This window comes from Gymnodraco acuticeps, unplaced genomic scaffold (assembly GCF_902827175.1).
Source record: "Gymnodraco acuticeps unplaced genomic scaffold, fGymAcu1.1, whole genome shotgun sequence".
NCBI lineage: Eukaryota > Metazoa > Chordata > Actinopteri > Perciformes > Bathydraconidae > Gymnodraco > Gymnodraco acuticeps.
In genome coordinates this window covers 197,460-224,010 of record NW_022990701.1, presented here as the reverse complement: position 1 = coordinate 224,010, position 26,551 = coordinate 197,460, and the positions used below count along the sequence as shown (strand labels likewise).

Sequence of the window (26,551 nt, the reverse complement as noted above, 5' to 3'; positions counted from 1 at the left end):
AGAATTGACTCTTCTTGTCTGTCACATACTCTTCTTGTCTGTCGCATACTCTTCTTGTCTGTCACATACTCTTCTTGTCTGTCACATACTCTTCTTGTCTGTCACATACTGTAAGTGGCGCAACTGATGCGGTATTATTAACTGGTATTGTAACTGATGCGGTATTGTGCTAAGGGGAAATTATTTTGACCGGACATTTTGACCGGAGAGATTTAGATTTGCCGGTCTTCAGCATATTTTACCGGTCAAAGTCAGGCAATTACCGGCTAACGGAAACTCTGTCTGTACCTCTATCTATTAAATCAATGCAGTAATTCTTTATCCCACTGCTCTCACCTGTATCCGAGATATGACACCAGCCTAATTTACCACGCACACACATGAGCCAACATAGCAGCGTCATGTGAACTTATTCTGTTCTCAGCATTGCGTAGTCGCACGTAGGGGATGCATACTGGCTTTTGTGTGGAGTTGCCATGGTTCACTAAACTTGTGATGTAACCATTGGATTTCTTAGAAGCCCATTGGAAATAAGTGGGAATGAGGAACGTTGCAGTGTGGTGTGAGCGCAGGGATCCCTGTGGGTATAATGGCATTGTTGGCAGCCTGTCAGAAAGACTCATCAATCAACCATAAAGTCTGACAGCACATATTTACAGCTGCACCCTGCTGACTGGATTAAAATGGCCTTCCTGCCATTTGTAATGTGGTGCCTTTTTTTCAAAAACTCATACAGGACACCTCCGTCCTTTTTTCAGGTTTTCTTTTAGGAATTTCGGTTTATGAGGAGTCTCAGTCTGCAAGGTCACAGAATATCTAGAACTAGAATATTAGATCTAAGTCAAATGAGATACAAAAGAACATTTCAGCTCGTTTGTGGAGTATTTTTAGCCCCTCATGAAACTACTTAAGGCGAGTTAATATCAGGACTTTGGTAGTAAGAACACTACTATGTCAGATTTACAAAACTAAAACAGGCCTGTGATCTCCTCTCCCATGCGCCATTTGGGTTTAAACATCAATAAGATGCAGCAAAGATTAAAGACAGGATAAAGAGATTTAACACAAAACAAGAGGCATTTCAGATCTGATCATATTTCATGTAAATCGTAACAGCCGCCTTCAGCTTTAGCTGTGCTTCAGTTTAAAACTTGGAGCATGGTGGCCTTTTGTTGCTTAACACCATTTTCTCTGATACGATGAACTTATACCAAGCATAGCTTAGCCAGGCTTTTCTAAGACATACTTTAGGTCTTGACCACCACACAGTTTGTGATCTGAGGTATTCTAAGAATGTGTTTGGGGGTCCTGAATAGGAGCTGAGACACAAGGGGACTAGTGGCTGATTTACTATTGAAAACAACATTTCAGGAAACATTTTGATGAAGCCTGTCCGAGCTAGAGCATTTTTGTTTAAGCACCTACTCAAATAAAAGCTTCACTAAACCCAGAAAATAACAACAATCAAACCACTAATCACAACTTCTATTGTGAAGGCAGCTCCAACATAATGTTTTATAGATGTGGTTGAAATATGAGTTTCAGTGAGAACTTTGATTAGACTTCTGCAATTGTTGTTTTTGCGAGTTGTAGGATTTTGTCAAGATTTTTCCACCAGACTACTTTGTCGACACACTTTTTAAAATGTTAAGCGTGTCCAGAATAACCGACTTGTCATTTGTAATTTTCCGTTCGCCCCGGAGGGATCAGACCTTTTCTCTGTGTTCTCCAACAGAGCTTTTTGTTATCCCCTCAGTAAGGTAGTGGGTAAGCAGGATTTCCGCTTTTGCAATTCACCGTGCCAGCAAAGGCACATTATTATTTTAATACGATTGCCAGACTGTATAACACCAGTTAAGAACATGTGTGTGGGGAAAAACCTTCACCTCGAAGGCTCTTTAGGAATGCATAGGTCTCACAGTAAACCATACCTGCCCCTAAGACATGTCTACAGGAATACATGCACATGTCTTTTGCCCTTGAGAAGATTTATGAAGCTCAACTTTGGCCTCTTTCTGATTCCTGTCTCACTTGAAACCTAAATCCTTTGTTTTGAATTTGAGGTGCTGCCCCAATGGCCGAAGTGGATTCCTTTTCCCTCCACACGCCCCCCCCCTTACAGTGAGCCCCATGATGGCACGTCACGTACCAAAACACACCGAGAACCAAACAGTCACAGAACGGTCTGCTCAATAACAAGTCTTTATTCTGTTTTTGAGAACATTTGAGACCCTGAGCATGTTTACGACCTATGATGAGACTGATTGTTTATTGGCACAGTGTACTCACATTTGGAAATTGCTTCAGTTAGATGATGTTTATTTTGTGTCCCTCTCTAAGACATCAGACGAAACCAGCAGAACAGAATATTCTTGCTGCTCAACAATATTGTGTGACTTCTACTGCGATGAATATGGTTTAATTACATTACAAATGTAAATCTATATATCCACAAGATATTACTGTTAGTCATTATGCTCTTTGTCAGAAGATTGGATACAAACCACTTAAAGGTAAGGTAGGTCATTCACTTCAGAAACACTTGTTATATTCCATGGAATGCTCTTAACGTCCCGATAGCAATGAATATATGAAATGCTTTGACAATAAATACATAAAAACATTCTGTGGAAGCCGTGGCGCTGTAAAAAGCACGACCAATCATTTGAGCCGGCCCGGTTAAAATAACTGGATGGCCTACCTGCCTGTCAGCCTTCCATCTGTGCACAAACTTATCTCGTGCCCTCATTGGTCATGTGCGCGTTCGTGTGTTGGAGGAGGGACTCTGTAAGGAAGTCTGAAGGAAGGGGCAGATTTTTTTCGGCTGCGTATTTTCAAATTCTAGCGCACTCGAGCTGGTTTCTCCATTCTTACCTACCCTACCCTCCTTTAAGGAAAAATATGGATATTTTTATTATCAGTCAATCTGCCAATGATGTTTTGAATTCTCCTTTCTTTTGGTTAAAAGAAGCTGTGACAAATGCCCATCACAATATCCTAAAGCCAATCATGATGTCACCACATTGCTTGTTTTGTCTAGAACATTAGCACAATTGGGAGGTGGAGCTGAAGTTTTTTTTTTACTTCAAATGAATTGAACATAATTCAATATAGTTGACAAAACAACTGATTGTTTTATCGCTATCGATGATCTACATATTTTGTCACTGTCATTCACTATATCATAAATACTGCTGAGCAGTTGACCTGTGAACAAATGTTGTACCTGCTGTATCGAGTTTATCAACATTTTTTAACTTGAAACATTGTCTAAATATTTCTGTTGCATATTTGTTCATTGAGGACCTTTTTTCAATTGTCTCTACACGTGTTTGAGAACATTGCTAAAATTAACTTTGTCTCGACACGTTTTTGCTCACATGTGAACATCCTGTTCCATAGGGGTAAAAGAATAGTCGCACTATTTTGTAGTTTACAGAAGAAATATTGGCCTTTTTGACTTGTCAGAGAATGACATGTAGGTTTCGCTATAAACATTAATGATGGCTCTATTGAAGTCAGCCGTGAGAGTGTTATAGCATGCATACAACTATGAAACACTAACTGAAGCATCTAACTGTAATTCATCTATAATTATCTTTAGATTTAGGTCTGTGCTTTTCCTTCTTTGACATTTGCGTGAAATCTTTACAACAATACACAACTCTTTTGATTTGCAGTTTTAAAATGCATATAATATAAAGCTAGTTAGTGTAAATTGTCAAATATATAAGAATGTCATTGTAGCAGAACATCAATAATTTGAACCGCACATTAATGGTTCAAACCAAATGAAATAAGCGTATATAAACACAGTCCTGATCTAACACACTTTGTGTTACAAGGTCAATTAGTTCAGGTTTGTTGCAGTGTTTTTCTTCCTGCTTTGATTTTAGAGAGGATAATACAGTATTCAGCTCTGCTTAGGCTAACAAGACTAAGTGATTATGAAATGTTCAGCTTGTAAGAGCCAGGATATGAAATGGTTAGGCAACCTCAACATTCAGTTCAGTTACTGAGTTCCTCTTATCGTTGCATAATTTTCATCATGTGTTGCTGGCATGTTTCCAGTGGCAGCAGACAGCCTATATTCTAGAGCAGCACCCATTTCTCTTTTGGTTCATAATAATCACCAGAGACAAGTTGCACAAAGGCACTGATCTGCTGCTCATTATGGCTATTATCCTGCAGACAAAAGCCAACCCTATGCTCCTCAGCCCCAGTGAAATGTGGGGAGGAGGGGGGCTGCTGGATGTTGTTATGCCTTAGCACTTCATTGCCACATCCTGCAAGCTAATTAATAAATTCTGGTTGTTTTCATATTTCAGCTCCCAAGAAGAAGAGAGGCCAATATCTCCTTTCTACATGAGGTAAGGCCATCTTGCTTTGCATGATAAAGCTTGCAGCACTGGGGGGAGTATGTTGTCTGGGGCTGTAGGAGTGGGGCAAGCTGTGTGCTGCATCATAACACAATGGAACCAGCAGTTAGAGGAAAGCGGGGCAGCGTGCACATGCATCTGTTCACCACTGTTTTTGTGGAGGAGGAGCCTCAGCATGTTTTGCACATGTTTCAGAAACACCCCCCCCACGCATAATGATGAGAGGGTCATTGAGTGAGTGTGGGGAGAATAACAACTTTAGCTTAAAACGTTTTGTCTGCAACTATTTTGATAATCTATTCATTGTTTCTAATTTTTCAGGCAAAAGAATAGTGAATGTCTAACAACAGTTACAAATATCCATCCCGGTTTCTCAAAGCCCAAAGTTATTTCTTGAAATGTCTTTTGTCAGTCCGATCACACACATATTCAGTTTAATGTGATATAAAACAGAAAAGCCGTAAATCTCAATATTTGAGAGGCTGAATTTCTAATTGTTTGTATTAAAAACTCAAAAATAGTTAGCAATTTTTGGGTTGATGCTCCCAAATTATAATTCAATAAAAAGACAATATATATTTGAATGATTTTATAGTTGTTTTTAAATATTGTTGGTATTATACTTACTCAAAATTAACCTATATATATCAATAACAAAAATTATTGTAATTCGAAGCATTAATAATATCTGACTACATCAAACACTAATATATTTGATATAATTTGTTGTCATAACTTCCAAAGGTAAGCCAATAATAGTGCATGAAATGACATGCACTACTACTACAAACAGTAAACATCATGTTTCTGCACATGCATGTGATAATGTTCCTCTGCAGCCTGAACACACCTACAGTACACCTGATTAATCATCTATGACCTTACTGTCATCTCTTCCCATTTAACCCTTATCGTATGTTTACCTAAAGCCGTAAAATCACAGCAGCCTGTCCAGCCGGTGTGAACGGCAGGTTCCTCAGTTAGTCATTATGATTTAGCACTTTTCATCAGGAATGCTTACTGATATGATTTAACGGCTGATAAGGCTCCTAGGTGGCTGTGTGTGTGATCAAGCAGTACAAATTGGTTTTGATTTTAACACCAAAACTCAGCATAGGTAGTTCTCTACTTCACAGGAAAATTGGGAGAACTGGGGAAATGCACTCAAAAAAATCAGTACAACTTTAAATACACTGACTTATACTGTATATAAATGATACCCTATTTTGAAAAAAGATCCCTTCTTAAGAGTTATTTTCGTTGTTGCACCATAGCAGATAACAACATTGTTCTACTTAATACAGATAAGAATTTAGAAGATGTTAATCCAATGCAGCAGTAAACCTAGATTTGTTATAATGTAATAAAACACCAATCATTCTGATCAGAAGGTCAAAGGTCTCAAATAGTGCACAAGTTCTACACCGGAGGTTAGTGATAGAGTCAGTTATGGACAGTACCAAGCTTGGAATTTCGTCATTTTAGGAGCACGGCCATTTGGCCTTTAGTGTCACACGTTTGTTTAGGGCACAAAGGCCACATGCAAGGGCACAAAGGCCATTGAGGGAAACATTTGGATTTGGAGCTTACAAATAAATAACTTCACTTTCTGATAAGAAAAACACACGAATGACATGGAAAACAAATCACTTTCTTAATATCAATAATGTCAAACATTATAATCATATAGGCCTATGCCTCCTTAGTATTACCGTATGTAAAATAAAATACTCTACTTTGAATAATTAGTATTTGGTATGTTTTCTATCTACTACTTCTCCCATTCACAAATCCAAAATCAAATAAAAAGATCTATTAATATATGTAACAAATATATTACATTTCAGAGCAGAAGAAACAGCCTTCAAGGGTCAAACTCTATACATACATAATCCAGCAGTGCACAGTGAAGCTCAAACAATCAACTGTATGAACAAGCAATACTTTGGAATGCAAAAGTGTGTGTGTGTGTGGTGTGTGTGTGTGTGTGTGTGTGTGTGTGTGGTGTGTGTGTGTGTGTGTGTGTGTGTGTGCTGTGGTGTGTGTTGTTGTGTGTGTGTGTGGTGTGTGTGTGTGTGTGATGTGTGGGTGTGTGTGTGTGTGTTGTGTGGTGTGTGTGTAGTGTGTGTGTGTGTGTGTGGTGTGTGTGTGTGTGTGTGTGTGTGCTGGTGTGTGTGTGTGTGTGTGTGTGTGTGTGTGTGTGTGTCTTAATAACAATTTTCAACTCGAGCCTCAAATTTGCGTGACGCGTTCTCGCGGTAGCCAGAAAACCAAAACAGCAGCCGTTAGCTCTTAGCACTCAGAGCTCACAGCTCCTCATATCTGATCAGAGACTGGACAAAAGTTAAACATGTACAAACCACAGACTGTCTCTGTCATGGCGAATACAGTCGCTGGTTTATTTCTGTCTTTAGGATGTTGTTGTGAGTTTTGGACGGAGCAGCTACAAGTTAGTTTAGCCTGATCGATCCGATCTCCATTCAGAAAACACGCATTTTAAAGGGTTTTTTGCCTGCCGTCTTGTCTGCAGACTTGTCAAAGCATTAATTCATGGTTTTTACTAACCGTTATCAGTATGTTGTTACTTCGGCATAATTAAATCACGGTAAAATATGTTAATTTTGTTGTAGTTGAGTCTACCATAGTATTTACAGCGCGTCCTGTTTGAATGACAGGAGTAAACACAGCTGACAGCCGCATTGAAACTCCAGCGATTAAAGCGGTCCGTTTTGAACGCAGCATAATGCTGTTCAGAGACCAGACCACTGCTCTGACGCTTGTAAAGCAACTTCGAGATTTTAACAGTGTGAGGGGCACAAAGGCCATGGTGGCCGTAGGACGGACAATTATTTGTGGGGCATAACGGCCAAACCGAGGGGCAACGATGGCCATGGCCGCCGTGAAATTCCTACCCTGGACAGTACGTTAAGGATACAATGCTTATAATTTTCCTATTTTACTATGGTATGGGATGTATAATCTCTTTGTATGCATAACATAATCGCTGTCAGCATACCTCCACGGTAAACCCGAGATTTCATTTTATGAAACAGATAAGGTAGGTAGCTTATTTTACAAGTCTACAGATTCATTTCTAATATAATCATTGTTGCAGCCCGAGTCTGTTCCAAGTCTCCAAGGACTAAGTCTGTTGAAACAGTTTCCCCCTTTTCCTCTCTCATTCACTTCTCTTGCTCACGTTCATCAATGACTTACTCCATGACCTACTTGTACTTTATCACCTTCACACTCAGATACACTTTATTTTCTGTCTGCTGAGGTCTACATACATTACTTCACAAAACCGATTGCCACCTAGATCGATGAGCATACTTTTCTTCTGTGTGCGTGCGTGCGTGCGTGCGTGCGTGCGTGCGTGCGTGTGTGTGCGTGTGTGTGTGTGTGTGTGTGTGTGTGTGTGTGTGTGTGTGTGTGTGTGTGTGTGTGTGTGTGTGTGTGTGTGTGTGTGTGTGTGTGTGTGTGTGTGTGTGTGTGTGTGTGTGTGTGTGTGTGTTTACCAAAAGCTTCTAGACTCCTGGCTAATACCTGACTGTGGTGTAATACTGGATTACCTGAATGGGCCCTGGGTACACATTACGGGGGATTTAACTGCTATAAGCTTCTGCTTTAGAGGCTTTGGAGTTGTTTCCTTCTTGCTTTTTATGCCCTAAAGAGCACTTGACTTAAAACCCCAACACCGACAAAACTACGGAAACATATTATTATTTTGTTCAGACTTTCTACGTTAGAAAGTCTGCAATGAAGCATTTTCATTGAGCTAACTTTAAGCTCTTGTAAAACAAAGACGCGCTGTTGGCCTTTTTTAAATCGCACTTTTCAAAAATAGCACAATTACACAATTAAACTGCCAGACCTGTCATTTTATGACAGCCCTGACATAACAGTTCAGTAAATGTTACAGACACCATAATACAAACTGAATACAAAACACAGCTGCTGACTAAACTGTCATTAATTCAAACGGTTATTTTGTATCTTTCAAGGCAATATTTCAACATTTTGAGAAATATTTGTGTTATTGTTCTATTCTTAATTTTGGGGCCGCGAGTAAGATGCAATACCACTACCATCTTCACTAGCTTTTTCCAAAGGTAAAAGAAAGGGCTGGTTTTACAGGGTTTTTGTTCCAGACTATTGTTCTGGACGGACGCATTTCCACTACAGCACGGAGCTCGCTTTAAGCGTGCCGGCCTGTTTTTGGTTGCGTTTCCACTTGGCGTAGTTCTCGCTAGCGGGTACTATTTCACAGTTTTTCTGGCCCCATAACATCGAGGTTCTTTCCGGGCCAACAACCAGGCTGAGTCGGGCTGAGTATGCTAAACTAGAGAGAGAATCGCTGGCAAGGGGCTACAACTACAACAAAATGAACATATTTGACCGTGATTTAATTGTAATACACGTTTCAAAATGATGCCGAAGTAACAACATACTGATACCGGTTAGTAACAACCATGAATTAATGCTTTGACAAGTCTGCAGACAGACGGCAGGCGAAGCACCTTTTAAAATACGTGTTTTCTAAATGGAGCTTGGCTAAGCTAACGTTATATATGCTCCGACCGTCCACACTCACAACAACGGCCTATACAGACATAAATAAACCAGCGACTGTATTCGCCATGACACAGACAGTCTGTGGTTTGTACTTGTTTAACTTTTATCTAGTTTCTGAACAGATATGAGGAGCTGTGAGCTCTGAGTGCTAACAGCTAACGGCTGATGTTGTTTTTCTGTGGTTCTCATTGAAGATGACGTCACGGCTCCGCCTACACTGCGTTACTATAGTTACTGCCCCAGCTACTAAACTGTAATGGAAACGCAGCATAAAGTGAGCCTGTCCTAACAAGGCCTAACGAGGCCTAGCCATACCGAGCGAGGCCCTGTAGTGGAAATGCGCCATTAGAAGTCTAGGGATTGTTGCTGATGAGCTAGTTCATCAGAATTTAAGTTGAAAACTATTTCTAAATTACACCATAACTTTTCAGAGACTCAGTGGAATGAAACCGTTGGGTTGATTTGCTGTTAATTAGATTGTATGTCTGCTGGGATAAACTGGGTACCAAACCCAAAGATAATTACAAGACTCGTATCCTTCAAAGGGCACCATTTTTTGCTTTCAGTTTAGCCAACTTGCAGAATCTGCCTGGTAGTAGTTGTAGTACTCCTCACTGCATTAACCTAAATCCAATGTCATGTTTGCTGGATGACTGGATCAGACCTTGACTAAACAACTAAAACTTGGACCATCTCCATTGTCCCTGTTGTCATCCCAATAACTCAAGCAACTGTTAGTGAGTTTGTTGTACAATCAAACACTGATTTGATAGTTCAAGAATACTAGAAAGGCAGGGAGTGACTTTAGAGGTATCCGAATATAAAGACTTCATAACTCTGGTAACTTTCTTACAGCTAGGGAATGAAATTAGACCATCATGTGTTGTAAAGTTCTTCAGCTGATCAGTTCCTGATCAAACAATTGACTCTTGATCATAGAATTATTTTATATGTTTAGATCATATGTGTTTAAGAAAGCTGTTGGTTTGGCTTAATCATGTTCTGGTGGTGATATCCTTGCTGAGTTTCTTATGCAATGACTTTTCCCGATTGCTTCATGGTCTCTTTTGCCAGTAGTTTGTGACTCAGACAGTCGTTATTGCCCGTCAGGAGCCAAAACGTTCTCCTGTCAGAGTGGTTGCATCTTTATAACTAAGATCTCCATCCAGTAATGACACTTTCGGTGATTTGCTGAATTGCCACATATTGTCTATACTGTGCCAGACCTTGGACTATTTAGAACGATGAACGCTTCCTCAAGATATTTGGTTACCAAATGGTTCACATTTGACTCTAACAAACTGTCCTGTTCAGCTGTTTAGGTAATTAACATCCTAAATTCAGCCCAAGCTCATATATAAGAACTAGGGCTGTCAAGTTAACGCGTTAATGCAAAAAAAATTAACGCCACTAATTATTTTAACGCGATTAACGCATGTGTATTTTTTGTCCTCGGTCGCCCCGTAGTTTCAGAGCGCATCGAGTTTAAAATACCATCTACAAGCTGATGCTGACAGCCCCGCTCCTGCTGCCCGCTTGTGGCAGACCACACTTCCACGCTCACCGGCAGGCACCGACTGGCCATCTGGAGGACCGGGAGGGTGTGTGTGTATGTGTGGCCCGAGCGAGCGAGAGAGAGACCTTACGTGCATTGTTGTTGTTAGCATCTGGTGCTAGCTAGCTGCGCTAACGGATATAAGGAGCTGTTTAAATGAAAACAGAGGAGCGACATTTCGCCACAACTGCGCCGAGCACTTGACTTTATGCAGGAAGCCAGACAGTGGGACATTGTACGAGAAGTCAGCACACTCAGCACGGATAGTGCGCAACATGATTGCAGCGTCCAGGCAGCTCCCGTTCGAGCATATGCCTTGAGTTGCACATAGCTCCAACGATCCATCACACACACACACACACACACACACACACACACACACACACACACACACACACACACACACACACACACACACACACACACACACACACCATTTGTATTGTATGAGAGAGGTTCCAGGTTGAATTGAGGCGAATATTGGTTCAGAGGTTGTTGTGTTTAATATTCATGAGAATATTTGTCATTGTTCAAATGATAATAAACATTAGCATAAAGCATATTTGTCCGCTCATATGTTGATAAGAGTATTAAAAACTTGAAAAATATTCCTCTAAGGTACATTTGGAACAGATAAAAATGTGCGATTAATTTGCGATTAACTATTTTAATCGACTGACAGCCCTAATAAGAACACTTATTTCTCATCACGGACCAATATGGTAGAAGATCTGTGCCTGCACAGAGTTTGTGTATTTCAAATGATCTACAGCCCAAAACACCATATAAGGAGTTTTTGTAATAAAACGTCATTCTTGTTTGTATTCTGAGAAATGGGGGCTGTTCCCTATCGGGCCCCAAACGATCTGAGGGACCACAAATTGAAAACAAAAAAGGGTAAAAAAAATATAGACCGGATTTATTTTCCCCTCATGAAATATGGCTACATTTACCACTGGAAAATGATTGTGACTCAGAAGAAGAAACTTTAAAGTTAAATTCACTATATTGCTCACGTGAGTTGTGGTTGTGCTTTAACGTGGAATGAGAAGTTGCACCTTGTTTTTAAGGTTCACAAAACAAAAAGTGTTGGGAACTTCTGCCGTAAACTCAGTGTCAGATTCAGTGCAGCATAGGGCATGGTGCATTTCCCAACGTCTGATAACCATCTCCCCCTGGGACCAATGCCAGTTATATAATTGTCTTTCTAGTCACTTTTAAATAGCCGATTGCAGCTTGGTGGACGGTCCTCAAACATTAAGGACGGATCTTCACACCCCATAATTCAGGCTTTATTGTGTCCGCTGCACTTGATGAATTCATGTCTTTGACATTTGCAAGTATTAAGTTCTAAGGTTAAGTCAACATCAGTCAGCCATTAAACAGTTTTCTGTTGCTTTAACCTGTTGCGTTAAGTGCCAAGTTTATTATTAGGCAGTGGCCTAATGTTTTTCTTGCACTGCCCAGAGATAATCAATTTTAGTCCGAAGTAACTGCGAGCATTAACTTTCATCCTCCTCTGTCTAAATAAATTAAACTGAACTAAATGTAAAGGATTTTTCTACTCATGGTCACAGATGTTAAAACTGCAAATACAATATTTTTAGCATAATGATTATTTTAATTAGTTAAGCTCATCAAAGGGATCATCTGGTAATGCATGGTTCACTACCATAACTTACATAATGCTGTTGAATAGATCCTCTTCATGTCATTGCATGTCTTTGCCATTTCACACAGGTCACGGTCACCTTCCCAGTGTATGAACACTCCATTGTTATCGCTTCTGTGCACTGTACTCTGGAAAGTTGTGCTATTACTGTCAACACCATTGTTTATGGGAGATTTTTCAGGTCACCCCTGTACATGATGACGTAGCTGTACTCCAGGAAAAGCTTAACTGACGTCTGTTAGTTTGTGAAAGCCGTATATTGTTGGGGAGTAAAGAGGCAGATTGGAGCAAAAATGACACCAGGAAGTATCAGGAAAATGTTTCTTTCTGGCTCTTTAAGTTAGTTCTTCAATGGAGAAAGTCTTTATTTAGAGGCACGTTGCACTAAAAGGAGTTCTAAGACATTGAATGTTACAGGGACTGTGAGAAATGCAAGGCAGATCCCATTCTAAACGTAGAAAACGTAACTCTTTATTTCTTAGATTCTATGCCTAAAGCGTTGTGTTCTTCATACTATGTACACTTTGAGTTTTTATTGATTATGCATTTCGCAAAAAATATCACCTTGCTTACATTATTGCAACATATCCTAATATATTAAATCTTATCCACTGTATCACCATACTGTAAGCATCGCCATACATACACAGCTCTTATGGTAGCTCTTCAATAACAAACTAAAATGTTAAGATCAAATGTTGACATTTAATTCAAGTAGAAGATATTTCAATTTAGGTATAAGCATACCCCTCTACACATTATCTAACCACCCATCATTTGCTTCGTAGTTCTCCACTTGGCTTTTTGTTAAAAGTATTAAGAGTACTGACCATATACGCTATTGTTAGACTTAGCGGTAGTCATAGAAGCCGGTCACTTTGCTCTCAGAGGACCTACTTATGCTCTGAACACAGCTAAAGTTAACACTCACTCATGCACACTAGATGCCTTGATCACCTAGGGCCAGAACCAGAGCCTGGGGGATTTTCTCCGTTGCTCAGTGACCTGTTGTGACCACCTGTTTCTGTAGCTCACCTTCCCCTCTTGTTTTTCTTTCAGTAACCATCGCTCTCCTGTCTACTGCAGACCAGATGTGGTGAAGTAAGTCAACTTAATAATTGTTGTTGTCTTGTAAATAACTCATTCATTCATTTATGATTGTAACACTTTGATTGGACAATAAGGTTTCAATTTATTAACCATTTTATTTGTTGTTGTCTCGGTCCTTCAGTATTCTGGACAGGACAATCCGTTCAGCAGTGGAGCAGCACCTCTTCAATGTTCACCCTGTAGAGGGTCAAAGTTCAGAGGGCAGCGAGTTAACGTGTCCATCGTCTCCAAGGGAGACACCAACTGCCCGTCAGAGACGTCGACACCAGAGAGAGCAGCAGGAGGAGGGGCTGAGACATAAAGAGAGAAACAGGTACAATATATCCATCATCGTTCGCGTTGGTAGCTGATGGTACCAGCGTTGGATTAGTTGCGGTTTGTCTTAGGTAGCAACAAGGCAATGTTCTTTTTTCAATGTTAATCAAAGTCACATTTTCCTTGATTTGAGTGCAGACAATTATTTCTTATGACTATATAACATACACTAGTACATTTTAAATTGTCTTATTTTGTAGACATATATATATATATATATATTAGGGCTGTGCAATTAATCGTATTTTAATCGCAATTACGATTTTGGCCTGCCACAATTACGAAACAACATAATCGAAATAAACTATTATTTTGCTTTGCTAGGTTGTGACAGTGCACTGCAACATATTTGATCTCATTTATTTTTATTTATCATATTTATATATGTTTAGTAGCTTGTTGAAGTGCGCTCCAAAATATTTGTAGATCTTGTTTATTGGTATTTATTATTTTGATATTATTTATTTAAATGTATCATTTATTTTTGTATTGTTTTTGCAGTTGAATTATACGTTCAGGGTAATCAACAGTTAAAAAGATACTGTTCAAATTATTATTTGTATTTGTTTTAAAGTTCAATAAATGGATGTTTTCAAATTTATATTTAATAATCGTGATATCAATTATTGACCAAAATAATCGTAATTATAATTTTTGCCATAATCGCACAGCCCTAATATATATACTGTGTGTATATGTGTATGTATGTGTGTGTATATATATATATATATATACACATTTGAAACGTGCATATTTTCAATGGCTTATGGTTTCTCCCTGTGGGTTTAATATTAAGGATTTTAATATCTAGTTTTATTGAGTGTCTATTTCAGATTTGTGCACATGCCATTCATTGCAAATTGATGTTGTTTTTTATGGCTTTTGGTAATGTTATTGCTCACTATTGTGCCATTCGCTTAAGTTGGACGACAAGTGATATAGCAATTACAGGACACCAAATCCTACCATAAATAAAAGGTTGAGAACAGGTTTAAATATTGGTATTGCAACATAAAACTCTATGATGAATATTTGTAATATTGCTGTGCCGGTAAAGCACAATAATATGCCAGACTTAAAGCTGCTCTCGGTGACTGGCTGCTGTACTACTACTTCCAGTCAGTGTTTTTGGTAAACATTTGTTACGGTTTCATTCTGCGGTAAGTTCGTCCACTGAGACATAGCACAGTCATAACAACTGGAGTCATTGCAGTAAGATCCACTAATCCTTGTTGATGGAGAAGTCTGAGGAATCAGTGAGGCATGGACTAGAGCAATGCATTTGTCCGAGGACGTCATAGAAAGTAAATAAGAGCGTGGTCTGTAACTTGACAGTCAATAGAATTAGCACTAAAGCTAAACAGCACATGTAAATTAGTAATCGGTATGACGATGGCATTTATTTTCTGGAAGCATTTGACCCGATGTCAAGCTGATAAAGACAGACCAAAGTATGCAACAGAGGGAGTGAGATGGAAAGCAGATGTCTCAATTCCTAACCGACTTCTATTCTGTCTGAGAGCAGAGCGGCGTCCAGCCAAGCAGACAAGGAGAACATCCCGTCGAGCGCAGAGAGCAGCACTGGCAGCGTGAGTGAGGACACGGGCAGCAGGGTGAACTCACAGGGAGGCCAGGGCGCTCACGCCGAGCGAACCCCAAAACCCAGGAAGTGGAAACACAGCCCGACCCTGGTGCAGCTCACAGACAACCAGGACGCCCAAGAAGTGAGTCATCACAGGCAGCATCTCTCTTTTTGTGTTGCTTTAATATTTTCTCCCACTATTGAAGGTCAGTCTTAGGTGTAGGTCATTAGACTGAAAGAAAGCACGTTTCTTTCAGTGGTTTGAAGCACAGGGGGTCCGCGTGGTCTTGAAAAGTATTAAAAGTTGATAAATCAATTTAGCCAAAATTAAGGGTATTAAAAAGTATTAAACGGCGTTTTCCAAGGTATTACATTTTGTAGCTTGTTTTCAATAAGTATATAATTGGTCCAAAGAGGTTGTGTTCTACAGTCTGCCTGAATGTAATCATTGCGTAGGTGTGTAGTGTGATTCTGTGTAGTTTATTTATGGCATCCCGTTGGATTTGACGTCATCTGAACAGGACATCGCACGCTCACTGCTTGATAGCGTGTGAAGGTCCGTTTACGCCGGTTGTTAAACAACATCGTTATGGGGAAATGCAAGTTTGCGTCCAACTGGTTGGAAGATAAGGAGGAAGGACAATCAATACTGTGTATAGTAAATGTGAGGTAAAGTGTGTCGCCAATGTAACCGGTTAAAACTGGAAGTGGCGATGAGGTCTTAAAATGTATGGAAAGGGTCTTAAAAAAGGTCTTAAAAGGTATTACACTTAACTTCAGGATTCCTGCATATACCCTGAAGCAATATCATGGCTACTTTAGATGGTATTGTAGATTGTAATTCAAAAAGTGCAAATGTTACGCACCACCAACAGTAAACAGGATTCTCAGTCATAACGTTGATCATCACCACCAGAGATCTTCTCCTGAAATCCACCTGTGTTGCATATTGGTTGGTGAAGCATTCGGGTCAACCTCCCTTTCTGCCTCATTTCTGACTCATTTCAAATAATTGTTGGTTGCCGGCGTCAGCAAGAATTGCTAAATGCGGCCAGCGGTGAGTTGGAAGATGACAGGAAGCACGATGCAGCTGCCTAATGGGTCCCTGCCATTCCCATTGTACAGCGCCATGTAATTTGCAGCATCAATTGTCAACCACTTTTTTCAGAAGCAGTGCAGATGTAATGGCCGTTTTATGAGAGCACAATTTGCCCTAGCTTTTATCCACCAAAGAAAAGGATGCCCCAGAGAGCAACTTCTCAACTGTTGCTAAAGAAAACAATGTTGAGTACTCAAATATAGGGGAAATAATAGAGATTGAGTTACTTTGGAAACCATCCTGTAGAAGCTTCTGCTAGGGTTACAAGATACTTATCAACAGGTAGAGATGTTGCTCTACCGTTTTTGCCAACATCAAGTTGTATTAAATTAATTGTTGCCGATGTAAGAAAAGGTATACAGATTTAAATTATTTGTAACATGATTTGTTAAACAACAGACCATACCATCAGGATATTTAGTCTATGAAGAGTTTCTGAATTTCATTTTAATTACATACATATAAAAATTGCAAAGTAAAATAACTAAAACGTATTATGTATTTTGGACCTTTCTGAAATGTCTCCTTCACACAGAATATCAACTGGTGCAGTCTTAGGCCCCGGCCACACGAGGACGATAACGGTCGTTTGCGTTACCGTTTAGTGTGATATAGACCGTTCGGCCACACGAGGACGACAGAATACGGCACTAAACGACTGCGGAAACGATAACGGGTCCCAAGGTGGATAGAACGGCATACGCAACGCTCTGGGGGGTCCAACGGCTCCGTGTGTACGCCCTATACGATCATTTTCTGATAATGATGAGGCAATAGCCCCGCCTCTCCACCTCTCCACCCCGCGTCAAAGTAAACTGCACACTGATTCCAGATTATTTATCTTTCTCTCGATATGGACATAAACGCGAGTGAAGTCTAATCTGACAGGACGGAGACACCTCTCAAACTACCTACACTAGTTATAAATATGTTTATTTTTTACTGTCGGCCGAGTCACTCAGACTCATTACTGGATCAGCTGCTGCATGAGACAGACACTGACGCTGTCCGAAGAGAGGGAGGAAAAAGAGAGGCTCCGTGTATTTTATTATTATATTATATAGATTCGTTATTCATTTGTTTTAAAGCTCAATAAATAACAAAGAAGACCTTTGACCGGCACTTTTATAATTTTGTCCGGAAGATTTCAACTTTAATACACGTTGACTGGTGAAAAACTTTGCCCGGTTCCCTCGGCCCCCACCGCGGAGAATAAACAGAAGGGCAACCATGACAACCATGCTTCTTCGCTGCTTTTGTGGAGGATGTTACAGCGCCACGTACAGGCTCGGCATATGTACTGCAGCTTCTCCAGCGGTTGGAGCTAAACGGAGCTGTCTTGTGTGGACAGAAACTTTCCGGTGTCTATTGCATGTGGACGGAAGCCTTTTTGCGCTTGCGTTTGCGTATGCGTTTTACCGTTATCGTCCTCGTGTGGCCGGGGGAAAAACCCATGCTTGTATCCATCTCATGCTGTCCCAGCATCCAGGTCAAGTGTACCTGTAGGATCAGATAATAAAACACTTGCTCAGCTCTCTCGTCTGCATACCCAGATGCAGTGAGTCAGACCCTACAGTGGTGTCACACAGTCAATAAAAGGAGTGTGTGAAAGCAGTCAAAGGGTGTGAAACATGTAGCTTCAGTAACACGACCCTCTGTCCGCGGACTCTTCTGACACTGCAGCTGAATGAAAGCAAGTGGAACTATTATTCCCAATTGGTTCCTGAATGAAGTGTGCTAATGTAAAGTTCAGCTGACTGATGTAAACAGATCAATTCAGTTTACACTCTCACGCTTAACTGCAACCCGAGGCCTTTACATAAGAGTACAGACACTCGATGCCTTGACACACTTATGGTCTATATGCAGGAGCTCCAACAATTGTGATAGGTTGGGTGACTGTGGCGTTGAGTTGCTGACAGCAGAGGTTTGATGTTGTTGAGGGTGTGAGTATCTGTCGGTGTGAACAGCTGTCTCTGAATGTAAGCTTGTTGGGTCAAGAGCCACTGGGGGTAAGGAGCTCTGCAAGCATCACAGGTGCTTCTCTGGTGCTGTTCCGTGTACAGAAACACTGCACCAAACATGTGTATATTTAGTTCCATGTCATTTTCTTTTTTTCGGTGAATAAAATTAACTAAAATCCCAAAGTTCCCTCAATAGGGAGTTTCTCTCAAACGGACGGTGATTAAAGGTAAAACCACTGAATAAAGTAGTTTCATGTGTTTCTCCAGTTCGGCGCTGCTAACCGAGCTAGCTCAGCTTGTTGCTCTGATAAGATCCAGACGTCCGTGACTAAAATCCTTCATCCGGTTAAATATAGTTCGAAAAATACCAATTGTATAGCATTAAAGTTCAAGAAATGATGGTTTGCAGACAAAAAAAATGTATTTTCTTCAATTCCTGTATTTTTTCATATCGCAATATATATCGAAGGGGGGGGGGAAATGCGTGCAGCCCTAAGCACAGTGCCACAGTAGAGGCACACAATTCAAATATGAACCTAAAAATGTGCCTAATATGTCCTCTTTAAGTACTTTGTAAGCCTGTGTTTTTGAAAAATGCTCTGATTATTATAAATGACAGCATGCTGTCAAGACTTACATTATTTTAACAAAAAGAACCTCAATACATTTCTAAGAAAGGTTTAAAGATGATAATCCAAAAATCTTCATGAAAGAAATCAACATTGGTTTTGATCGGATATGCTAATACAACAAAGTTTGTCCTGTTTTGATGGAAAAACTTGTCACAAAATCATCTGATGCAGATAGTTAATTACATTACATTACATTGCATTTAGCTGACGCTTTTATCCAAAGCGACTTACAATAAGTGCGTTCGACCAAGAAGATACAAACTTGAAGAAAACAGAATCATATAAGTACATCAGGCCTCATAGAGCCAAAACATTTCAAGTGCTACTCAACTGGCTTTAGATAAGCCAGTCCTTTATTAGTATATAAGTGCTTTGTTAATAGTTCTATCGCTCGAAGTGGAGTCGAAAGAGATGAGTGTTCAGTTTGCGCCGGAAGGTGTGTAAGCTATCTGCTGTCCTGATGTCAATGGGGAGCTCATTCCACCATCTTGGAGCCAGGATAGCAAACCCACGTGTTTTTGCTGATGGGAACTTGGGTACCCCTCGCAGTGCGGGTGCAGCGAGCCGTTTGGCTGATGCAGAGCGGAGTGCACGTGCTGGGGTGTACGGTTTAACCATGTCCTGGATGTAGGAAGGGCCAGATCCATTCGCAGCATGGTACGCAAGTACCATTGTCTTGAAGTGGATTCTAGCAGTTACCGGAAGCCAGTGAAGGGAGCGGAGGAGCGGCGTGATGTGGGAACATTTAGGAAATGAATGTTTGAATATGTGCACGTCCTTTTCCAGTTCATGGAATGTGTTGGCGAGAGACCCGGAGAAAACCACATGGAGACATTTCCTGAAGGGTGAGCTATTTAAAACTTTATATTGATCTTTTGAGGGACTATAAAGTCAACACCTGCTGAATCCTCTTTTCCCCACCTTCTTTTCCTATAAACTAGTTTGAGTGATAAGCTACTGGTGGCCATTAGTAGCTCTGTCTGATATGTTAAGCTATCTGTTAGGCATACTGAGAGGTTTATAGCATACACTTTATCTGATAAACACTGGCAGCAAAGATACACATGTAAGTTAAACTATCTGGAGTTGATTTACAATAAGCTTCTTTCCCTTTTGATTTTTCAGCTATGACATTTCAAGGAAAGATGTCCTTTCTTCTCCAAAGGTAGGTTCACATTTCCTTTCCTACGATCCTCCCTCTGTCTGTTGGGTTGTCTTTTAGCTCTACTCATTCTTTTACTTATACACCATTGTTTTGGATGGCTGTGAAAGAAAAGGAACGGCTTGATATTGAATCGCAATATTTGTTGTATTGTTTGTCAGATCATCAAGTTTCAAAGACTGCCAAGTTCCAAATGCGTCAGATGCTTGCTCAAACTTGTTATTTCGTTTTTTAAACAGTTCCTGATTTAGATGATAGTTTCACAAGTTTTAGACTGTGCTGTTTGGGCTGAGTTCTGCTTTCAGTTAGTCCACATCAAACATTAGAAAGTTTGAGCTTCTGCACTGAAATGCAGTCATCATGTCTACACTATCAACTAACACCTTGTAGGATGAGTGAAAAATAGATCAATTCAAATAAAACAAGAATACAAATTCGGTGCAGTTGCAGTTCATTGCCTGGTACATGTAAATATTCCTTAACTAAACAGAAAAGCACTGGCAAACAAGTATGGTAAGCTCTTATTACTAATCTTTGTTTGACCGGTGTGGTATTAACCTTCACAGCAGTTGTGTCTCTCTTGCTAATCATTGTTCTATGACACTATCACATCTGATTTGTTGAACTGAAGCTTTATTCCAGTTCACAGAAACATACGATTTCACTTTTTACAAAGGGAGATTTTAGAAGATCAAGAATTCTCCCACTGTTGTTCTTACTAGGGATGGGAATTTGAAAGCAAATGTATATTCGAATATTCGACCCCCCAAAAAACGGTTAACCGGTTAACCGAAATGTAAACATTTTTTTTCAGAATATATATATATATTTTTTTAAATTTCAATAATTTTTTAGAAATACATACATGTTCAAATAAGTGTAGGAACCAAGTCGAATTTGTCAAATGTATTGCACTGGTAATCACAGTTTGACAGCTATAGGCCTACAGCTTTCATGTGTGGAGGCGATTCACAATCAGGCCAGCTGTAGAGAAGACCCTCTCAGCTGGAACGGAGGTTGTGGGTATAGCAAGGTATAGCATATATATAAGTTTAATTCGGCATAGTTTGACCTCTACACCGCACTCACTAACCTGGTCGAAATATTTCCACACATTACTCCTTTTTGACGCCATGTCTGTTGTGTAAATAATTACCGGACTATGACTGGAAAATATGTTGAATACCGGCAAAACTAAATCTCTCCAGTCAAAATGTCTATATACTTTGCCGCCACACACGGTTGCCAAGCAGCGCTTATTGTTGTTTAGGCTGGCCACTCATGTGTCACGAGTGTTGACAGGGGGCGGGGGAGCACGCTCATGAACTGTTAGCGCCGGAACCTCGCAACGGCTGCGGAGCTCATTTGCGCCACATTTGGGCCTAAGATGAGGTTTGAGTCTGCGTGTTCTGCGTGTAGGGAGGGGCAGCAGCCATATCATTAGCTAGAACTAGCTAGATCTGATGGATTTGGACATAAACGCGAGTGAAGTATAACCGGACGAGAGAGAGAGAGATCAGCACCTGCAGCTCTGCCCGCTGTGAGGGACCGGTGAGCGGAGCAAAACACACCTTTAGACGTCACCTAACACATTTAGCTATGGCACTGTCGTATATATATACATTGAATTATTCAATTTGATAATATGTAATCAACTTAGGCATCACTCCCACACAAAAAAATTAATAATAAAAACAAATTAATAAAAATATTCATAACTCATATTCGAATACATGAATAATTATTCGAATACCTGAATAATTTCGAATATTCGATGAACCGTTCCCATCCCTAGTTCTTACACAAACATACAGCCGTTCCTCAGCCAGCTGTTCAAAACATTGTAGAAATTCTTTATACATTTTGTGATGCTGTTAGTGTGATTAAAAAGAAAAATTCACAATTCTTAATCTGATCATCTCCAGTCCTAATGTTGTCGAGGCCCCCTGAACAGAATCATGCAGTGTTGCTTTTCTAAGCAGCCCAGATGGATTTGAGTAGCAGCTCAGGCTGCAGCTCTGCCACCTCGCCACCCTGTGCCACAGAGCGGCCATCTGGAACTCGGTTAACACCTAAACAAGCAGGCCAAAAAGTTCCTTAGTAACATGGAAAGAGACAAAACAGTGCAGTTTGATCTATTCAAGGATTACTGCTTACATAATGTACAGTGTAGTGTACAGTGTAGTGTAGGGATGCATACCGGTATCCGGTATTTCCGAAATACCGGTTACTGGTGGCTACGGTATACCGTACCGAAATCAGATCCGGTTTCGATACTTTAAAAAAAATATATATATATTTTATTCTTTTTTTATTTTTTATTATTTTTAAAAGTGAGTCCGTGGCCCGTGATGGCGGGTGTTATAAATTAGATTGCATAATCGTTTTTCTTCATATTTTATGTATTTTTCATTGTTTGTTCAATACTAGAAAGGTAAAAGTCCCACAAATGAACCGTGATGGGATTTGTTTTCTCTCACCAGTGAAGGTAAATGTTGATTTTAAAGATGAGATTTGTTTGTTTGTGCAATGCCGAGATCTCATGACCTTTATTCTATCATGTATTTGTTCTCTAGTCGAATCTCAGGTTTAACATGAATTATAACGGTGCTATAATGGTCTGTTTGGATTGACAAGATGTGCTATTCACGCGGCACACCTGATGGCGGGTGTTATAAAAGATATTCCATAATCGGTTTTCTTCATATTTGTTATGTATTTTTCATTGTTTGTTCAGAACTAAAAGGTCCAAGAAGTCCCACAATTGAATTTAATATTCATTTGACATGTTAACTATATTGTAAAGCGCTTCATGGGAGTAATTGTGGGATGATACATTTTCAAAGTATCACGATATGTATCGGTTGAGTATCGGTATCGTTCAGTGGATTCGGTATCGGTATCGTAAAAAAGTCAACAATATGCATCCCTAGTGTAGTGTGTAGTGTACAGTGTAGTGTAGTGTAGTGTAGTGTACATTGTAGTGTACAGTGTAGTGTAGTGTAGTGTACAGTGTAGTGTAGTGTAGTGTACAGTGTAGTGTAGTGTACAGTGTAGTACAGTGTAGTACAGTGTAGTACAGTGTAGTGTACATTGTAGTGTAGTGTAGTGTAGTGTACAGTGTAGTGTACAGTGTAGTGTAGTGTACATTGTAGTGTAGTGTACAGTGTAGTGTAGTGTAGTGTAGTGTAGTGTAGTGTAGTGTAGTGTAGTGTAGTGTAATGTAGTGTAGTGTAGTGTAGTGTAGTGTAGTGTAATGTAGTGTAGTGTAGTGTAGTGTAGTGTAGTGTAGTGTAGTGTAGTGTAGTGTAGTGTAGTGTAGTGTAGTGTAGTGTAGTGTAGTGTAGTGTAGTGTAATGTAGTGTAGTGTAGTGTAGTGTAGTGTAGTGTAGTGTAGTGTAGTGCAGTGTAGTGTAGTGTACAGTGTAGTGCAGTGTAGTACAGTGTAGTGTAGTGTAGTGTAGTGTAGTGTAGTGTACAGTGTAGTGCAGTGTAGTACAGTGTAGTGTAGTGTAGTGTACAGTGTAGTACAGTGTAGTACAGTGTAGTGTAGTGTAGTGTACAGTGTAGTACAGTGTAGTACAGTGTAGTGTAGTGTAGTGTAGTGTACAGTGTAGTGCAGTGTAGTACAGTGTAGTGTAGTGTAGTGTACATTGTAGTGTAGTGTACAGTGTAGTGTACAGTGTAGTACAGTGTAGTGTAGTGTACATTGTAGTGTAGTGTAGTGTAGTGTAGTGTACAGTGTAGTGCAGTGTAGTGCAGTGTAGTGTAGTGTAGTGTACAGTGTAGTACAGTGTAGTACAGTGTAGTGTAGTGTAGTGTACAGTGTAGTGCAGTGTAGTACAGTGTAGTGTAGTGTAGTGTACATTGTAGTGTAGTGTACAGTGTAGTGTACAGTGTAGTACAGTGTAGTGTAGTGTAGTGTAGTGTAGTGTAGTGTAGTGTAGTGTAGTGTAGTGTAGTGTAGTGTAGTGTAGTGTACAGTGTAGTGTAGTGTAGTGTAGTGTAGTGTAGTGTACAGTGTAGTACAGTGTAGTGTAGTGTAGTGTACAGTGTAGTACAGTGTAGTGTAGTGTAGTGTAGTGTACAGTGTAGTACAGTGTAGTGTAGTGTAGTGTACAGTGTAGTACAGTGTAGTGTAGTGTACAGTGTAGTGTAGTGTAGTGTACATTGTAGTGTACAGTGTAGTACAGTGTAGTGTAGTGTACATTGTAGTGTAGTGTAGTGTACATTGTAGTGTACAGTGTAGTACAGTGTAGTGTAGTGTAGTGTACATTGTAGTGTAGTGTAGTGTACATTGTAGTGTACAGTGTAGTACGTGTCGTGTAGTGTAGTGTACATTGTAGTGTAGTGTAGTGTACATTGTAGTGTACAGTGTAGTACAGTGTAGTGTAGTGTACATTGTAGTGTAGTGTAGTGTACATTGTAGTGTACAGTGTAGTACAGTGTAGTGTAGTGTAGTGTACATTGTAGTGTAGTGTAGTGTACATTGTAGTGTACAGTGTAGTACAGTGTAGTGTAGTGTAGTGTACATTGTAGTGTAGTGTAGTGTACATTGTAGTGTACAGTGTAGTACAGTGTAGTGTAGTGTAGTGTACATTGTAGTGTAGTGTACAGTGTAGTGTACAGTGTAGTACATTGTAGTGTAGTGTACAGTGTAGTACAGTGTAGTGTAGTGTACAGTGTAGTGTACAGTGTAGTGTAGTGTACAGTGTAGTGTAGTGTACAGTGTAGTGTACAGTGTAGTACAGTGAGGTGTAGTGTAGTGTACATTGTAGTGTAGTGTACAGTGTAGTGTACAGTGTAGTACAGTGTAGTGTAGTGTAGTGTACAGTGTAGTACAGTGTAGTGTAGTGTAGTGCAGTGTAGTGTAGTGTAGTGTAGTGTAGTGTAGTGTAGTGTAGTGTAGTGTAGTGTAGTGTAGTGTAGTGTAGTGTAGTGTAGTGTAGTGTAGTGTAGTGTAGTGTAGTGTAGTGTAGTGTAGTGTAGTGTAGTGTAGTGTAGTGTAGTGTAGTGTAGTGTAGTGTAGTGTAGTGCAGTGTAGTGTAGTGTAGTGTAGTGTAGTGTACAGTGTAGTACAGTGTAGTGTAGTGTAGTGTAGTGTACAGTGTACACAGTGTAGTGTACAGTGTACACAGTGTAGTGTACAGTGTAGTGTACAGTGTAGTACAGTGTAGTGTACAGTGTACACAGTGTAGTGTACAGTGTAGTGTAGTGTAGTGTAGTGTAGTGTACAGTGTATAGCTGCTGTGCATTTGATCTTTTGGTGCTCTGGCGTAAATGGTGAACCCTGTTATTTGGTGTTGCTTTACAAATTAGTAGATCAACAGCAAATTCAAATATTTTATTTTGTATTTATTATTTAATCATAATCAAATGTAATCAAAACATGTGTTGCTTGCATCTTCCCAAATGTAAGATGCTGCTGCTTTTCTATCTTTTATTATAGTGACAATTGCATGTTCTGCCTGTAAACTATTTTCTGACGTTTTTTAAAAGAAACAATAACTTACAAAAACAATCAAAACAAGAGATTTATTTTGAGTTGTTAAATATTATTTTATATTTACAAATATTTCAGGACAAACACTTCCTCAGTTTCTCTGTTTTAGTTCTGAAACACACAAACCCTCGATCTCAGTGTGTTGGTGTATTACGTGTCTTAGTATGTCGCTTTGTATGTCGGCAGTGGCTCAGTCAGTAGGGGCTTGGACTGTGAGCCGCAGGGTCGCCGATTCAAGTCCGAACAGACCTAAATATGGAGTGTGGACTGCTACTTGGAGAGGTCCCAGTTCACCTCCTGCCCTGTCGTGGTGCCCTTGAGCAAGGCACCGGACATCCCCCTTCCCCCCTCACTCCCATTGCTCCCCGGGCGCTGTGCAATAGCTGCCCACTGCTCCTAGTACTAGACTCCTGGTACTAGGATGGGTAAAGCAGAGAACAAATGTCACTGTGTGCTGTGTGCTCTGCATGTGAGACCATTAAAGAGGGTCTCATCCCTTCCAATATTATTATAATACATTACATTACATTGCATTTAGCTGATGCTTTTGTCCAAAGCGACTTTCAATAAGTACATTCGACCAGGAAGACACAACCTTGAAGAAAACAGAATCATATAAGTACATCAGGTTTCATAGAGCCAAACATTTCAAGTGCTACTCAACTGGCTTTAGATAAGCCAGTCCTTTATTAGTATATAAGTGCTTTGATAGTAATTTTATCGCTCGAAGTGGAGTCGAAAGAGATGAGTTTTCAGTCTGCGCCGGAAGATGTGCAAGCTATCTGCTGTCCTGATTTCAATGGGGAGCTCATTCCACCATCTTGGAGCCAGGATAGCAAACCCACGTGTTTTTGCTGATGGGAACTTGGGTCCCCCTCGCAGCGAGGGTGCAGCGAGTCGTTTGGCTGATGCAGAGTGGAGTGCACGTGCTGGGGTGTACGGTTTAACCATGTCCTGGATGTACGAAGGGCCAGATCCATTCACAGCATGGTACGCAAGTACC

At 40.1% G+C, this 26,551-nt stretch overlaps 1 protein-coding gene across 6 annotated transcripts in view; it reads left to right on the top strand.

Annotated features, from left to right (window-relative positions):
- fam13a (family with sequence similarity 13 member A) overlaps window positions 1-26,551 on the top strand; it is a 78,077-nt gene that overhangs the window by 34,271 nt on the left and 17,255 nt on the right. For 5 of the 6 annotated variants that reach the window (XM_034231385.1, XM_034231386.1, XM_034231384.1 and 2 more), the window contains 6 exons: window positions 4,329-4,370; window positions 13,241-13,282; window positions 13,413-13,604; window positions 15,132-15,330; window positions 19,670-19,728; window positions 20,009-20,048. In XM_034231385.1, coding sequence (XP_034087276.1) covers window positions 4,329-4,370; window positions 13,241-13,282; window positions 13,413-13,604; window positions 15,132-15,330; window positions 19,670-19,728; window positions 20,009-20,048 — 574 coding nt within the window. The remainder of the gene's footprint in view (window positions 1-4,328; window positions 4,371-13,240; window positions 13,283-13,412; window positions 13,605-15,131; window positions 15,331-19,669; window positions 19,729-20,008; window positions 20,049-26,551) is intronic. The other variant, XM_034231388.1, reaches the window with a different exon arrangement.